The sequence below is a fragment of the Symphalangus syndactylus genome, chromosome 9 (assembly GCF_028878055.3).
Source record: "Symphalangus syndactylus isolate Jambi chromosome 9, NHGRI_mSymSyn1-v2.1_pri, whole genome shotgun sequence".
NCBI classification, from domain to species: Eukaryota; Metazoa; Chordata; class Mammalia; order Primates; family Hylobatidae; genus Symphalangus; species Symphalangus syndactylus.
Window position 1 is genome coordinate 73,184,442 of NC_072431.2, and position 13,532 is coordinate 73,197,973.

At 38.8% G+C, this 13,532-nt stretch overlaps 1 protein-coding gene across 2 annotated transcripts in view; it reads right to left on the bottom strand.

Moving 5' to 3' along the window:
• Positions 1-13,532, bottom strand: part of LOC129489852 (zinc finger protein 273) — a 41,740-nt gene that overhangs the window by 13,236 nt on the left and 14,972 nt on the right. For both annotated transcript variants that reach the window (XM_055293029.2, XM_063608904.1), the window contains one exon: positions 13,214-13,309. In XM_055293029.2, the coding sequence (XP_055149004.1) occupies positions 13,214-13,309 (96 nt within the window). The remainder of the gene's footprint in view (positions 1-13,213; positions 13,310-13,532) is intronic.

The following is a 13,532-nucleotide window of genomic DNA, read 5'->3' on the forward strand; positions in this document are numbered from 1 at the left end:
CAACTATTAAAGAATGAAGCTGTAAAAATTAATTTTAAAAATTTAAAATAAATTGAATAATAATGAATTAAATAGGAACACAGACAACTATTGAAAATCAGAAATATGAGGATAAAAACAAGTGTCAAAATTATCAAAAACAAATTGTTAAGGTAAAATGACAAAAAAACTAAAAAATTTTAAAAGTAGGAAAAACTGATGTAAAAATGAAGATACTCAACAAACTAGGATACACACAAAGATATTTATAACACACACATATATAAGCACGATTTCAACAGTCACAGGGAAGACAATCTTGGGAGCTGTAAGATGAAAGTGATGTGTCATTTACAAGGATAGTCTTATGAGAAAACCAGTGAATTTGTCAAGAAAATTTTGCAGGCCAGAAAAAAACTGTGTGATATAGTCAAAGTCCTTAAAAAAAAAAAAAAAAAAGCTGCCAAGTGAGAATAATACCATCAGCAAAACTATCCTACCAGATAAAAAGGAAAAGATCTTCCAAAATAACCAAATCCTGAAAAAGTATATTGGCACTCCATTTGCCCTACATATCAAAGATGGTGAAAAGGAGTTATTTCCACTGAAAATAACATGATGCAAGAAAACAACACATAATCATATGAAAATACATAACTTTCTGGGAGATATATGCACATACACAAAAATACTATTCCTTAGCATTATCATAATGGTGCAGTACACATTTTTAATTATTCTCTAGAACTTGAAAGATAAAAGCATAGAAATTATTATAAACTGTTAATGGACATATAGCATTAAAAGATATAATTAGCACCATCAATAACAATGTTGCGGGCAGATATAATGAGGAAAAAACTTTGTATGCAGCCAGGCATGGTAGCTCATGCCTGTAATTCCAGCACTTTGGGAGGCCAAGGCGGGTGAATCGCAAGGTCAAGAGTTCGAGACCAACCTGGCCAACATAGTGAAACCCTGTCTCTACTAAAAAAATACAAAAATTAGCCAGGCATGGTGGCGCGTGCCTGTAGTCCCAGCTACTCAGGAGGCTGAGGCAGGAGAATTGTTTGAACCTGAGAAACAGAGGTTGTGGTGAGCCGAGATTGTGTTACTGCACTCCAGCCTTGGCAACAGAGCGAGACTCTGTCTCAAAAAAAACAAAAACAAACAAACAAAAAAAACTTTGTATGCAACTGAAGTTAATTTTTTTTAACAGGTTAAACTATGTTGTTATATCTTTTAGAGGTTTTATGTAATCCCCAAGGTACCCCCAAAAATATCCGCATGGATACACAAATAAGAAAGAAATGAAAGCATATCACTACAAAAATCGCAAAGACACAAAGATAAGGAAAATGAGAGACAAAGATACAAGAATCAAATAAAACAACTAATAAAATGACATCAGTAAGACTTTCTCCTTCAGAAAATTATTTGAATATATATAATTAACTTTCCAATCGAGAGACATACATTCAATAAAGCGATTTATTTAAAAAATTGAAAAATCGGCCAAGCGCGGTGGCTCATGCCTGTAATCCCAGCACTTTGAGAGGCCGAGGCGGTGGATCACCTTAGGTCAGGAGTTTGAGACCAGCCTGACAAACATGGCGAAACCCCATCTCTTCTAAAAATACAAAAATTAGCCAGGCATGGTGGCGGGCGCCTGTAATCCCAGCTACTTAGGAGGCTGAGGCAGGAGAAGCGCTTGAACCTGGGAGGCAGAAGTTGCAGTGAGCTGAGATGGTGTCACTGCACTACTCTAGCCTGGGTGACAGAACAAGACTCCCCCCCCCAAAAAAAAAAAAATTGAAAAATCAAGATCCTTTCTACAAGAGTCAGCAAAGATCTAATAATAAAAAGACTGAAAGTGGCAAGATGGAAGTAACATTCCATGCAAATATTAACAAAACGAGAGCAGCAGACATCAAAATAGTATTACACAAGCTACATCTTAAGTAACTGTCATATTTTATAAAATGTACTTTAAGTCAAAACTCCAAAGAGACAAGTAAGGACATTAAACAATAATAGATTCATGAGAACCTATGACAAATTTGCGCACACGCACGTGTGTGTGTGTATGTGTGAGTGTGTGTCTCACATTAGGGTTCCAAATATATAAAGCAAATATCAACAGAATTGAAGAAACACATAAAGAACAATATAATTATAGACTATTTTAATATCCCATTTTCTATAGTAAGAATAAAACAAGACAGAATATTAGTAAGAGAACAGAGGACCTGAAGGCAGTATAAAACAAATATTCCTAACATAGGTATACAAAACTCAACATTAAGATACACACCCTTATCGATAGCTCATACAACTTTCTTCTTGATAGACCACCAAATAAGTCAAGTCTTAAAAAGTATTTTAGAACTGAAATTTTATGGATTACTTTCCATAACAAAAATGGAATGACAATATAAAACAATAATATTAAAAGCTAACAAGTTTACAAATATATAGTAAATTAAACCACATTCTTTAGCATGCTTTTGTTCAAAAGTCAAAATTAATATTGTGAAGATGTCTATACTGCTCAATGTAATCTACAAGATTTAATGCAATGTTTTCTCAATTTCTCATTGCATTTTTGAAGACATAAAAACAGCAACCCCTAAAGTATATGGAATCTCAAGAGACAATAAAGTACCTAACAATCTTCAAAAAAAGGAACAATGTTGGAAGCATTATAGTTTCTGATTTTAAAACATATTACAAAGTTACAGAATTAAAACCATTTGCTACAAGTATAAAGGTAAAAAAAAAAAGTAGACTAATAAAATAGAATGCAGCACATATATATACTTTCACATATATGGTCATATGAAAAGTCATTTTCATACCCATAATTATTATACCATTGCTACTGAAAGCCAATAGGTAAAAGCAATGCAAATTTCTGTCACCAAATCATTCAGTACATATGATCTGAAATATAAAAATACTTGGCCAGGCACTATGGCTCATGCCTGTAATCCCAGCACTTTGGGAGGCTGAGGAGGGCAGATCACACAAGGTCAGGAGTTCGAGACCAGCCTGGCCAACATGGTGAAACCCTGACTCTACTAAAAATACAAAAATTAGCTGGGCATGATGGCACTCGCCTATAATCCCAGTTACTCGGGAGGCTGAGGCAGTAGAATCACTCAAATCCCAAGGGGCAGAGGTTGCAGTGACCCAAGATCACGCCACTGCACTCCAACCTGGGTGAAAGAATGAGAATCTGTATAAAAAATAAAAATAAACACACACACACACAAAACAAACAACAACAACAACAACAAAACTGGACTGTCACTCAGTTTTCAAAAAGCAGAAGATATTCTAACAACTATAACGATACATCTTGATGACATTATGCAAAATAAAATGAGCCGCCACAAAAATACAGAGTTTGTATGAGATATATGATGCAGTTACACTCCTAGAAAAAAAAGAGTAGTGTTTGAAAAGTGCCATGAAAATGGGAAAAGTTGGTAGTTGTTTAATATGTGTTGAGACTTAGCTTTGTAAGATAAAAACACTTAGTGAAATGTTGCATAATATAATTAGTATGACTAAACTGAATATTTAAGAATATTTATTGTAAATTTTGCGATTTTCTTTTTTTCTTTTTTTTTTTAATTTTGAGACACAGTCTTGCTCTTTCACCTAGGCTGGAGTGCAGCAGCACCATCTCGACTCACTGCAGCCTCCACATCCTCAGCTCAAGCAATTCTCATGCCTCAGCCTCCAGTAAAGCTGGGATTACAGGCATGCACCACCACACCTGGCTAATGTTTTTTATTTTTAGTACAGACAGGGTTTCACCATGTTGGCCAGGCTGGCTTCGAACTCCTGACCTCATGTAATCCACTTGCCTCAGCCTCCCAAAGTGCTGGGATTACAGGTGTGACATGGACTAATCACTTGATCCCAGGAGTTTGAGACCAGCCTGGGTAACATGGCAAAGCTCTGTCTCTACAAAAAATACAAAGAAACTAGCCAGGCACAGTGGCTCACACCTGTAATCCCAGCACTTTGGGAGGCGGAGGCAGGAGGATCACTTGAGGTCAGGAGTTCAAGACCAGCCCGGCCAACATGATGAAACCCCATCTCTACTAAAAATGCAAAAATTAGTCGCTGTAATCCCAGCTACTCAGGAGGCTGAGGAAGGAGAATCACTTGAACCTGAGAGGCAGAGGTTACAGTGAGCTAAGACCATGCCACTGCACTGCAGCCTGGGCGACAGAGGAAGACTCTGTCTCGGGGAAAAAAAACCAAAAAAACAAAAACAAAGAAACTAACTGGGTATAATGGTACATACTTGTAACCCAGATACTTGAGGGACTGAAATGATAGAATCATCTGAGTTTGGAAGGTTGAGGCTGCAGTGAGCCATGATCACACCACTGCAAACCAGCGTGGTTGACAGAATGAGACCTTATCTCGAAAATAAATAAATAAATACAATTTAAAAAAAAAAAAAAAAGGAAATAGAATGCCAGAGTGGCTTAAGAAAAAAGCATAAAATATGCTGCCCACAAGAGACTCATTTTAGCATTGAGTCAAATAGGCTGAAAGTAACCGATTGGAAATATCTATGTTCCGTGAAAATAGTAACCACAATTGGGTGAGGTGGTCATAATCATATCTGACACAATATGTTTTAAGTATTAGTGGCTGGGCATGGTGGCTCACACCTGTAATCCCAGCACTTTGGGAGGCTGAGGTGGGTGGGTCACCTGAGGTCAAGAGTTCGAGACCAGCCTGGCCAACATGGTGAAACCTCATCTCTACAAAAACACAAAAATTAGCCAGGCATGTTGGTGGGGGAGTGCCTGTAATCCCAGTTACTTGGGAGGCTGAGGCAGAAGAATCACTTGAACCTGGGAGGTGGAGATTGCAGTGAGCCAAGATCGTGCCATTGCACTCCAGCCTGGGCAAGAGAGCAAGACTCTGTCTCACAAAAAAAAAAAAAAAAAAAAAAAAAAAGAAAGAAAAGAAAGCATTAGCATGAGGCAAAGATTGATATTATATAATGGTAAAATAGGTCAATTTACCAGGAATCCGTAACTATTATATGTATCTATCTGTGTATGTATGCATAACATCAGGGCTCCGATATATACATAGCAATTACTGACAAAAGTGAAGCAAGAAATACATACCAACATAATAATAGTAGACATCAAGACCTCATTTTCAAAAATAGAAAATTCAAATAAATTAATAAAACAAAGAAAACTTGAGGCTAGGTGTGGTGGCTCACACCTGTAATCCCAGCACTTTGTGAGGCTGAGGTGGGCAGATCACCTGAGGTCAGGAGTTCAAGACCAGCCTGACCAACATGGCAAAACCCCATCTCTAACAAAAATACAAAAATTAGCCAGGTGTGGTGGTGGGCACCTGTAATCCCAACTACTCGGGAGGCTGAGGCAGGAGAATTGCTTGAACCCAGGAGGCAGAGGTTACAGTGAGCCGAGATCGCAGCATTGCACTCCAGCCTAGGTAACAGAGCAAGACTCCGTCTCAAAAGAAAAAAAAGAAAGAAACCTTAGATATTATAGACCATATTAATTATTTTGCATATAGAGGAATACCTGAGAGGGGATAATTTATAAAGAAAATAAAGTTTACTTGGCTCACCCTTTAGCAGACTGTACAAGAAGTGTGTGCCAGCATCTGCTTCTGGTGAGGGTCTCAGGAAGCTTACAATCACGATGAAAGGCAAAGACTGGACATATCACATGGTAAGAGAGAGCAAGTGTGAGGTGAAGGAGCCAGGTTCTTTTAGTGAACCAGCTTTCATTTGAATTAGTAAAGTGTAAGCTTTCTGATTACCAAGAGGATGGTGCCAAGCCATTCATGAGGAATTTTGCCTCAGACCCAAATACCTCCCATCAGCTCCCATATCCAACATTAAGGATTACATTATAGCATGAGGTTTGGAGAACATGGACATTCACACCATATTATAGATCAACTAGGCTTAACAAACACATAGAAAACTTACCAGTCAAATGCAAGAGATTACACAATATTTTTATTTACACCTAGTGTATTCTGTTAGGATACATATCAACTCATTTAATTTAAGAATACCATAGCCGGGCACGGTGGCTCACGCCTGTAATCCCAGCATTTTGGGAGGCCGAGGGGGGCGGATCACAAGGTCAGGAGATCGAGATCATCCTGGCTAATACAGTGAAACCCCATCTCTACCAAAAATATAAAAAAACAATAGCTGGACGTGATGGCTGGCGCCTGTAGTCCCAGCTACTCGGAGAGGCTGAGGCAGGAGAATGGCGTGAACTTGGGAGGCGGAGCTTGCAGTGAGCCGAGATTGCGCCACTGCACTCCAGCCTGGGCGACAGAGCGAGACTCCGTCTCAAAAAAAAAAAAAAAAAAAAAAATTAGCTGGGTGTGGTGGTGTGAACCTGTAATCCCAGCTAATCAGGAGGCTGAGGCAGGAGAATCGCTTAAACCTGAGAGGCAGAGGTTGCAGTGAGCCGAAACTGTGCCACGGCACTCCAGCCTGAACATATAAATTCAATATAATTTCTATAAAAAATCCCAATAGCACAGATTTTACAGAAATATTGTTAAATTTTGATTATGAACTGTAGTCAAATATCCATGAAAAAGAACAAACAGGCATTATACTTTCTGATTTCAAAACATATTAAAAGATACAATAACCAAAACAGCATGGTACTAACACAAAAACAGATAAACAGATGAAAGAACAGAACAGGGAACTCAAAAATGAACCCTTCTGTATATGAGCAAATGATCTTCCACAAAGTTGTCATGAGCACAATAGAGAAAAGATATTCTCTTCAAAAAATAATGTTGAAAACTGGATCTCAACACTGATAACAGAAGATTGGATTATTTCCTTGAACCATATATGAAAAATATTTTAAATAAGATATTTAGAAAACTGATCAGGTGCGGTGGCTCACGCCTGTAATCCCAGCACTTTGGGAGGCCTAGGCAGGAGGATCACACAGTCAGGAGTTCGAGACCAGCCTGGCCAACATGGTGAAACCCCATCTCTACTAAAAATACAAAAATTAGCCAGGCGTGGTGGCGCACACCTGTCTACCTACTCAAGAGGCTGACGCAGGAGAATTGCTTGAACCTGGGAGGCGGAGGTTGCAGTGAGCCAAGACCACGCCACTGCACTCCAGCCTAGGTGACAAAGCAAGAATCTATCTCAGAAAAAAAAAAAAAAAAAAAAAGATACTTAGAAAAAAAAAAAAACCAACAAATCTCTTAGAAAAAAATATAGGGCAAAGACATGACATTGGTCTTGGCACCATTTTCTTGGATACGACATTAAATGCATAAGCAACAAAGGTAAAGAATAAAAAAATTTAACTACACTATATTTCAAAATTTTTGCACATCAAAGAAAACATTGAATAATGTGACAATGCCTCTTACTAAATGAGTGAAAACATTTGCAAATCACATGTGATGGGAGTTAATATTCAGAATATATAAACAACTCTTAAAGCGGAAAAATAAAGTTGAATAACTTGATTTAGAAATGGATGAATAATTGAATGATATTTTCATCAAAGAAGATACACAGGCCAGGCACAGTGACTTGTGCTTGTAATCCCGGTACTTTGGGAGTTCGAGGCAGGAGGATTATTTAAGGTCAGTAGCTCGAGACCAGCCTGGCCAACATGGTGAAACTCCATCTTTACTAAAAATACAAAAATTAGCCAGGTGTGGTGGTGCACACCTGTAATTCCGGCTACTTGGAAGGCTGAAGCAGGAGAATCTCTTGAACCCGGGAAGGCTGGAGGTTGCAATGAGCTGAGATCATGCCACTGCACTTCAGCCTGGGCAACAGAGTCCATTTCAAAACACACACATACACACACACACACACCCCTACAGACACACACACACGGGAAAAAGCATTTGAAAGGACACACAAAATCACTAATTTATAGAGAAATGCATAAAAATCACAATAAAAAACAAAATCATGTCACATCCAACAGAATGGCCACTATTAATTTTTAAAAACATCAAATCTGTTTATCATTTTTATTGGAAAATAAAACCCATGTTGATGGTTGGTGAAAAACCAGATGCAGCCATTATTTAAAAATGTTATAAATGGTCCTCAGAAAATTAAAAATGAAATAATCATCAAATACAACAATCCCATCTATGAATCTGTATCCAAAACATGCAACACAGGACCTGAAAGACATATTTGAACATTCACGTTTATTGTACCACTATTCACAAAACCCAAAAGGCTGAAGCAACCCAGATGTTCCTTGAAGACATCAAAAAATGTAACATATACATACAATGGAGTATTATTCAGCCTTAAAAAGGAAATCTTGACACATTTTAAGATAAACTTTGAGAATATTATGTCTCCTGAAATAAGCCAGTGACAAAATGATGGATACTATATGATTCCACTTATATGAGATATCTTAAGTATCACACTGTATTTTTAGTAGAGACGGTCACACTGATCAAAACAAAAAGTGGAATGGTGCTTGTCAAGGGCTAAAGAGAGAGTAAAATGGACAGTTGTTAATGGGTATTGAGTTTCAGTCTTACAAAATATAAAATTTCTAGAAGTTTTCAGCATAACAATGTGAATATACTTTACATGTCTGAAATGTACAGCTTTTTTTTTTTCTGAGACAGGGTCTCACTCTGTCATCCAAGCTGGAGTACACAATTTTGGCTCAATGCAACATCAAACTCTAAGGCTCAAGTTATCCTCCCTTCTCAATCTCTCTAGCAGCTGGGACCACACGTGCACACCACCATGCCTTGCTATTATTAAAAATTATTTGTAGAAAGGGCGTCTTCATATGTTGCCCAGGGTGGTCTCAGACATTTGGGCTCAAGTGATCTTTCTGCTTTGGCCTTTCCAAAACCTGGGATTACAGATGTGAGCCCCCACCATACCTGCCCCTGAAATGTACACTTAAATAGATTTAAGAGGGCAAATTTTATGTTATGTGTTTTTTGTTTTTTTTTTTTTTTTTTTTTTTTTTTGAGACAGAGTCTGGCTCTTTTGCCCAGGTGGGACTGCAGTGGCGTGATCTCGGCTCACTGCAAGCTCCGCCACCCGGGTTCACGCCATTCTCCTGCCTCAGCCTCCCGAGTGGCTGGGTCTACAGGTGCCCGCCACCGTGCCCGACTAATTTTTTGTATTTTTAGTAGAGAACAGGGTTTCACCATGTCAGCCAGGATGGTCTCGATCTCCTGACCTTGTGATCCACCCGCCTCGGACTCCCAAAGTGCTGGGATTATAGGCGTGAGGCACCGCGCCCGGCCTGTTATGTGTTTTTACAAGAATTATTTTTTTAAAAGAAAAACTGAAAAAAATACACAATTATAAATCTTTCCAAAAATCACCTTCAAACAACAAGTGTTTCTCTTACATAAAGAAAACATATATTCAGGCCAGGTGCGGTGGCTCACACCTGTAATCCCAGCACTTTGGGAGGCCGAGGTGGGCGGATCACGAGGTCAGGAGATCCAGGCCATCCTGGCTAACACAGTGAAACCTCGTCGCTACTAAAAATACAAAAAAATTAGCTGGGTGTGGTGGTGGGCACCTGCAGTCCCAGCTACTCGGGAGACCGAGGCAGGAGAATGGCATGAACCCGGGAGGCAGAGCTTGCAGTGAGCCGAGATCTCGCCACTGCACTCCAGCCTAGGCGACAAAGCGAAAAAAATTAAAAAAAAAAAAGAAAACATATATTCATTGTTAAAAACACATGGTGAAAAGAAGACTATTTCTATGACTACTCACCTAGATAAAACAACTATTAAAAATCGTCTAAGAAAGAATATATACAAGATAAGCCATAACCAAAATTGAGGTCATATTTATAGGCAATAACACATATATATAATCTGATTGTGATAGACATGACTAATTTATCTCTTAATTAAACCTCACATTGTCTTAAAGTATACAAACAGAATTGTAAATTGTCTAAAATTATATGTAAGTAAAAACAAAAAATGCAATAAACTGATGTTAAGAAACCAACAGTAAAATAACACTAATCTGGAATGGCAAAACAATAAGAGAAATGTTTACTCATAAACTCTGGTATGCAATATTGATGTACAATTACAAAAGAATTTGTCAGCTGGGCGTGGTGGCTCACACCTGTAATCCCAGCACTTTGGGAAGCCAAGGCAGGCGGATCACGAAGTCAAGAGTTCGAGACCAGCCTGACCAACATGGTGAAACCTCGTCTCTACTAAAAATACAAAAATTAGCTGGGAATGGTGGCAGATGCCTGAATCTTAGCTACTCGGGAGACTGAGGCAGGAGAATCGCTTAAACCCAGGAAGCGGAGGTTTCAGTGAGCTGAGATCATGCCATTGCACTCCAGCCTAGGACACAAGAGCTAAAAATTCTATCTCAAAAAAAAAAAAGAAAGAAAAAGAAATATAAAATAACAGAAAAATTTGAACTAGCAAATAGAAAGTAAAACTATGTAGGGAGAGTGACATCAGTAAGAAGCAAAAATAAAAGGTGCCTTATTCGTTTATCCGCTCACAACAAGAAAATTTGTCAGCCATCCCTGACAAAAATGCCTCTATGAGAGAATCAGACATCATGGCTCACACCTGTAAGGACAGCCGCATGGTACATTAAGGTTGGAGAATCGCATCAGGCAGGAATTTTAAGACCAGCCTGGTTTATGCAGCAACACCCCGTCTTCAAAATAAGTGCCTTTAAAGAATCTTTCAGATCCAGGGAGGGAGTTATGAAACTCTGCTAAAGCCCAAGATTGAGGAGTGTTCTTTCCAGGAGGCAGGCCCTCATTCAGGAGGCAAACTACAGGACCCCTGTTCTTTGCTACAGACCATGAAATGGCCCACCCAACTTGGTCTCACTGAGAATTCTGAACTTACTCTGTAACCATCCCAAACTCCTCCCAGCCACAGTCTGGGAGAGGTCCTGCCCTTCCAGAGGCCTGGAGGAAGACATGCATTTATAGCCATGCGGACAGGCCTGCAGACCTTGGGCTTTACTATGGTCCCGGAAGCAGTTCAATGACTCAGTTCCAGCTCCCTGAGCTACAGTTCATGGCCAGTTCTGCCTACATAGAAATCCACACAGTGACCTGGGAAAATCCTCTCTGGTACTCTGTGAAATCCATACTCACCCATATCCTAATAAAAGGCCCACCATATATAGACCCAACTGTAAAAACCTGCCCTGGTGTCTGCCCTACAAAGCAAAGTCCTGAAAGATTCAGTCTGTCCAAAAATATAATGGGAATTGCAACTACCCAAGCTCCTTGTAACAAGGCAACTAAAGGTGGACCCTAGTGCAGACCCAGCATCCTTGTGAGCAAGCTACAACCCCTCTCCACTACAAACCCAGAGGGCAAACCATCACTCTGGCGGCCCAACATAAAAAGATCTTTACCCACTGAAACCAGGTTATAAAAACTTGAAGAGGTGTTTGTTTCTTCAAATTCACAGACACCAGTGCAAAATTATATTGTGCCATTGTCAATTGCTTCTATTTTAACATAGCACTGGAAGTACGTATTAGAAGAATTAGTTTAAAAAAAAAAGAAAGAAAAATAGCCATTGAAATTGAGGACAAATAAGTAAAAAGTTGCTGTTGTAGATCATATGATCTTATCTTTTAAAAACCACAACTAGTACATGAAAACCTGTTTAATAAATACACTGAGTATATCAGCAAAATATAAAATTAACATACGAGCGTATGTTATGGTTTCATACACTTAAACTATCTGGTAAAATAGAGAGAGAAAACAATCTTATTTACATTAGCATTAAATCATAAATTTCTGAGAAGAAATTTAACCAAGCAGGTAAAAAATCTTTTTTGACCATTTTGCTCTGTTGCCCAGGATGAAGTGCAGTGGGGTGATCTCAGCTCACTGCAACCTCCGCCTCCCAGGTTCAGGTGATTGTCCTGCCTCAGCCTCCCAAGTAGCTGGCGTACACCACCACGTCCAGCTTATTTTTTGTATTTTTAGTAAATACAGGATTTCGCCATGTGGGCAAGACCGGTCTCGAACTCCTGACCTCAAGTGATCCACCTGCCTCAGCCTCCCAACATGCTGAGATTACAGACGTGAGCAGCCATACCCAGCCTAAAAAATCTTTACAATGAAAGATGTATCAATGAAAAAAATTAAGGAAGACGCAAATAAACTTAAAAATATTTTATGTACATGGATTCAAAGAATAAATATTGTTAAAGTGCCATTTATCCAAAGTGACCTACAGATTCAACGAACACCCTATCAAAATTGCAATGGTATTTTATTCACAGTAATGGAAAATATAATCCTAAAATTTACATGAAACTACAATAAATTTTTAATAGCCAAAGCAATCTTGAGGAAAAAGAACAAAGTAGAAAGCCATCATATTTTATAATTTCAAACTATATTTCAAGACTATAGTAACAAAAACAGGATTGAATGTACAGAAAAATGAACAAAACCCAATGTAATAGAAACTACTCTCACATATTTCAGACGTGATGCAAAAAGAGAACTTGAAAAATAGTTTAACACAGAGTTTCTCAAAATTATGCAGGTATCTGTGTGTCCCCCAAAACAATGGAAAAGCAGTAAGATTGTGCAGTTTCCTATATGCCAGGAATAGGACTTTAGCTTTCACCATAAACTTGAAGGAAAATCACTGAAGGGAAAGTAGAACCCTTACAGAATTTAAAAGCATAAGACAGAATATGCTCCTGTGTGAGAGCAAAGGAAAAAAAAAAAAACCCCAGCTCCCCAGAAACTACTTTTTTTGAACGCAGCTTCCCAAATCACATTTTTTTTTTTTTTTTTTTTTTTTTGAGACAGTGTCTCACTCTGTCTCCAGGCTGGAGTGCAGTGGCACGATCTTGGCTCACTGCAACCTCTGCCTCCCTGGTTCAAGTGATTTTCCTGCCTCAGCCTTCCAAGTAGCTGGGACTACAGGCGTGTGCCACCACGCCCAGCTAATCTTTGTATTTTCAGTAGAGACAGGGTTTCACCATGTTGGTCAGGATGCTCTGGATCTCTTGACCTCATGATCCGCCCACCTCAGCTTCCCAAAGTGCTGGGATTACAGACGTGAGCCACCGCGCCTGGCCCAAATCACATTTTAAGAACTGGCTTTCTCCTTGACCTTTAGACCTTCATCTATGTCATCTGTTATATTCACTATCACTCTCACCTACCTGCGGGTTTGGCTACCATCGCATGTCTCTTCATATTGCAGGGCTCTTTTCCTTGCTCCAGACAAGTGATCAGGTCTGGCTTAGAGACAGCAATACCTGTTTTATTAAAAATGAGTAACATGAATCTTGCTCATATTCTCCAATTATCAACCAGTAACGTGCTCAGTAAAGAGGATGTAATTAAGTATTCTAGTAAATTAATCCCAAAATACCTAATTAGTAACATAAATTTCTAAATATTTTGAAAATATTTTAAATTTGTATGTTCTTAATTTCACTACTCAGTACTACTGAATGAAAAATTGGTGATGGCAATTAG